At 49.7% G+C, this 4,870-nt stretch overlaps 1 protein-coding gene across 1 annotated transcript in view; it reads right to left on the bottom strand.

Annotated features, from left to right (window-relative positions):
- The window catches only part of FAS (Fas cell surface death receptor), a 27,794-nt gene extending 24,245 nt beyond the window's left edge, over window positions 1-3,549 (bottom strand). Inside the window, exon 1 of the mRNA XM_081105219.1 lies at window positions 3,345-3,549. Within this exon, the coding sequence (XP_080961345.1) occupies window positions 3,345-3,374 (30 nt within the window). The 5' untranslated portion in view covers window positions 3,375-3,549. The remainder of the gene's footprint in view (window positions 1-3,344) is intronic.
- Between the last annotated feature and the right edge of the window lie 1,321 nt (window positions 3,550-4,870).

Raw genomic sequence — 4,870 nt, 5'->3', positions numbered from 1 at the left:
CTCATGAACCTGACCAGCAATGCCTCCCCACCATGAAAAATCTGCTGTCACCATGCCTGGGGATCCTGGCAAATGCAACCTCCTGACTGCTAGTGGCTCCACCCTGCCGAGATCAGGGCAGAATCCAGGCAAGACTGAGTCGTGTGACTCAGGGGTGGGAGCCACTACCCCCCATCCCCCAAGCCTGACGGATACCTCTCCCTCCTGGGAGATCCACTAGCCCATCCTCCTGACTCCTTATGTCCCCACCCTGCTGAGGCTGAACTCCTGACAGAATCTGGAAACACTGAGTTGCATGGCTCTAGGACAAGAGCCATTTTCCCCCTCACATGCCAGACTGGTGCAGAGCCCTCCCTTCACACGGCCAAATCTTGGTCTCTTTGGACCTGATAAACTGCTGGCCTGACACTGATCAGTGGCTAGCCTCAGACAGCATCAGAGCAGGGTCCAATTAGCTTCAAAAGTGGTACCAGACCCTGCTGAGGTGTAATCTGCCTCCTGTGGCCAGCACCTGCACAGCAGCTTGTACACTGCAGTCAGGGTCAATCTTCACAGTCACCCAGCCTGAGGGATGGCCTCGTGCATGAATGGGGCAATAACAATCAAGATTCATTTACAACAGGAGGGGCCACATAACCCAACAAGGGACATTCCTGGAGCGCCCAACCCAACTGATCAAGGAGACCGTGCCACTGGTCCCCCAGGACACCTACTACATAAGGCCTATACAAAGGCTAAGAGATATAGCAGATCTATCTAATACATAGAAACAAACATAAAGAGGCAGCCAAACTGGGGAGACAAAGAAATAAACTCCAAATAAAAGAATAGGAAACCTCCAGAAAAAGAGCTAAATGAAATGGAAGTAAGCAATTACCAGAAATAGAGTTCAAAAAAGTGGTTAAAAGGATACTCAAGAAACCTAGTGAGAACTTCAACAGCATGAAAAATGACATAGAACGCATAAAAAAATAAAGAATACAATATCTGAAAGAAAGAATACACTAGAAAAGAATAAACAGTAGATTAGATGAAGCAGAGGATCGAATCGGTGATTTGGAAGACAAGGTAGCAGAAAATACCCAATCAGAGCAGCAAGAAGGAAGAATAATTCTAAAAAATGAGGATACTTTAAGGGACCTTTGGGACAACATGAAGCATAACATTTGCATTATAGGGGTACCAGAAGGAGGGAGAGTGCAAGGGATTGAGAACCTATTTGAAGAAATAATGACCAAAAACTTCCCTAACCTGGTGAAGAAAAAAGACACACAAGTCCAGGACGTGCAGAGTCCCAAACAAGATGAACACAAAGAGGTAGTTGGAGGAGAAAGAGGGCATAAAGGGGATAAATGGTGGTGGAAGGAGACTGAATTTGGAGTGGTAAACACATAATACAATATACAGATGAGGTAGTATAGAATTATACATGTGAAACCTATATAATTTTATTAACCAATGTCACGCCAATAAGTTCAATTAAAAAAAAAAAACAGAAACTTCAGAATAGAGGTGTGATATTAGGCAAGTGTGGGTACAAGGCAGGCCTCTGTGTAACTAAATTTAAAAGATTCACTCTAGGAGGGAGAAATGGAGGACAGACTACAGAATGTAAACAACGATTATCTAGGTGACAGGGTTATGTCAGTTTTTTTTCTTTTTACTCATCTGCATTTATAAATTATATTTAATAAATCTTAATTTTCTAGGCCACATATCCTATCTAATAAAAGACAAAGATGCTAATTGACTGCACCTTTGCTATGCCCATCAGCCAATCAGAGCAACATGCAAATTAATCGCCAACAAAGGTGGCGGCTAATTTGCATACGGCAGGCGGGGTGGGCCAGCGCAAGCCACCATCCGGGCTGTGTGTGGCCTTGGGCGGGGGGCTTGGTGGCGCCATCCGCCATAGGAAGCCCTATTCTTGCAGGAATCTTCCTGCAATGGGCCTCTAGTCCTATAAATAAAGGGTGTCCCAAAAATATATACTTACACGAATAATTATAAAGGCCGTGTTTATTTATTTATTTTTTAAAATATATTTTATTGATTTTTTTACAGAGAGGAAGAGAGAGGGATAGAAAGCTAGAAACATCGATCAGCTGCCTCCTACACACCTCCCACTGGGGATGTGCCTGCAACCCAGGCACATGCCCTTGACCCCTCAGTCAGCAGGCCGATGCTCTATCCACTGAGCCAAACAGGTCAGGGCTGCACCTTATTTCTGAAGGAACCAGGGAGAATTAATTTTTCCAATCAGGGAGAATTTTTTTTTCCCAATCATAAGATGGTGCTAGACATTATTGTGTTTGATTTTCTTTCAACTTACGTTTTTTATTTTTTGTTTGTTTGTTTGTTTTTTTTTTGGAAATGAGTGCAATCAACAAACTCCCTGGACTTTGGAATTAAATTAAATCCAGGCCTTGTCACCTATTAGCTGTGCGATCTTGGTTGAAAAACTTTCCAAACCCCATTTTGCCATCTGTAAAACGGACATGAGGACATCCTCCTTGCTACACAGCTGCTGGGAGAATTGATTGAGATCATGTTTATTAACACTCCTAACACAGTGCCTGGAACTTCGGTGGGACCCAATAAAATAAGAATCCATTGGCGTTCAGAGGCTTCGAGAGCCATTGCGCCTGCTGAGGCCACGATTATTCTATTAGCCACCGGCGAGCTGAGAAGCGGATTCCAAAACAGGCCAAGTGCAGACGCCAGGGCGCGTGAGCGGCGCGAGCCGGCAGCACAGCGCCGAGTCCGCGAATCCCCCAGCCCCGAGTTCACAAACTCGCGTGGGAGTGCACGCTAAGGAAGATTCCCAGGAGAAAATGAAAAGCAGGAAGGGAAAAAACAGCACAGAGACAGTGACTGACTTGCAGTCCTAAGGAGAGGAGGCATTTCCGGAAGCAAACAAAAACAGTTTCTTTTTCTGCCTGTGGCAAGAGAGTAAACAAGGCGCCAGCAGCTCCAAGTTCGCTTTTGCAAAAAGAAACGGTGCGGCCAGAAGCCTCAGGTGCAACCGCCGCCTCGGGCTTATTCCTAACTTTGGGGGGGAAACCCGCGATGTCAGTTCCAGCCCGCGTTCCCCGCCGCCGGGCGCGCACTCCCGCCGCCCGGAGCGGACCTGTGGCTGCGCTGGTAAGCGACCCCCAGACCCCCCGGGTCCCGGCACCCGGAGCTGCTCGGTCTGCCCCTCCTCAAACCCCAAGAAAAACGAGTTCCCGAGCTTCCTAGCAGCCCCGGGGGCGCTGTGGATCGCCATCCCGGGGCGCGGCCGCCCTCCGCCCCCCCATTCCCCCGCGCCGCAGCGCCCGCCCCACCCCGGGGGGAGGACTCACCAGGAGCAGGAGAACCCCGATCAGGGGCATCGCTGGGGAGCGATCCGACGAAGTAAAAGAGCTGCTCCAAGTCCCGGCAGCGCGGGTCACCGCTCGCGGGGAGAAATGACAGCCCCGCCCGGCCTCTCCCGGGGCCCAGCACTAGGGCGGGGTGACTCACAGCTCCCTACTTCTCTCTCCAGAGTGTCTCCGAGCACCTGTGCGCGATGGTCCCTGAAGCGACCAAAGGAAATGCACACGCACCCCCGCCCCTCCCCCCGGGCCAGGGGGAGGGGAGGGGAGGAAGCCCTGCGGGGAACTCCTGGCTGGGGAGAGCGAAATTGATTCAGCTCCTGCTCTGGGGGGGATGGGACGCAGAGCGGAGGGTGGAGAGAGTGAGGTTTATTGCACAAATGGGCATTCCCCATTCGGGGGGCATTTCCGCAGTCGCCTGCCTCCTCCCGCTCCGATGAGGACCCCGAGTTGCTGTCCTATGGGAACTCCTCAGTGGTTCTAATTGGGAAGGTTGGGCAGGACTTGAGCTCTGGCTGGGAGCTCTGAACGCACTAGTCCTGCGCGGGGCGGCAGCCTTCGCTGGTGGCTGAGAACACCGCCCTCGCTCAGCCGCGAGAGCGGGGGTCGCGGGGGTCCTGACTAGTGTGTGCAGCGACCGTGATCCACCGAGAAGGTTCACGCGTGGTGCTGCGGGTATTCTGCAAGGGGCGGAGGACTCCTTGGCTTTTACTTCTCAAAAGGAGAACAAAGCTTACTTCCTACTCCTGACAAATCCCCGAGCTCTGGCTGTATTTAAGGTTTACAATTACTTCCCCTCACCTCCTTTATTACTCATTTCCTGGTCGATTTTCTTAAAAAAAAAAAATAAGAAAGAAAAGAAAAAAAGAGGTGGGGTGGGGGTAATTCTTTGGTGCTCGGGTTAACACCTCTCAGTTATTTTGGAAAAGTAGATCTGTCTGTTTAGGTAGTTGGCAAGAATTTGCAGGAGGGGAAGTTTGTATGACTTGTGGGGGTTTTTTTTGTGGTTGTTATAAAATATGTTTTTATTGATTTCAGAGAGGAAGGGAGAGGGAGAGAGAGAGAGATGGAAACATCAATGATGAGAGAGAACCATTGATTGGTTGCCTCCTGTACGCCCCCTACTGGGGAATCAAGCTCACAACCCAGGCATGTGCCCTTGGCTGAAATGGAGCCCAGGACCTTTCAGTCCCCAGGCCGATGCTCTATCCACTGAGGCACACCAGCCCGGTCATGACTTATGTTTTGAGTTGCACTTGTGACCAATCTTGTAGGTGTTGGTGTGCTTGTCTCTGCCTCGCCATCCTGGGAGGTTAGTGAGAGCTGCGAGGAAGACCATGGCTGTGCCAGTCCTCTTCCTGCAGTTCCCAGCACAGAATACACATAAAAGGAAGGGAATGGGGCTAGGGCTGATGGTGTGTTATCTCTGCAACTTTCCTGTAAATCTAAAGCTTTTATAAAATAAAAAGTTCATTGAAATAAAAAAAATTATAAGAAGGAAGGGAAGAGAGGGA

This window comes from Myotis nattereri (genome assembly GCF_964212035.1).
Source record: "Myotis nattereri genome assembly, chromosome: 13".
In the NCBI taxonomy this organism is placed as follows: domain Eukaryota; kingdom Metazoa; phylum Chordata; class Mammalia; order Chiroptera; family Vespertilionidae; genus Myotis; species Myotis nattereri.
This window is presented reverse-complemented; position numbering and strand designations above follow the sequence as displayed.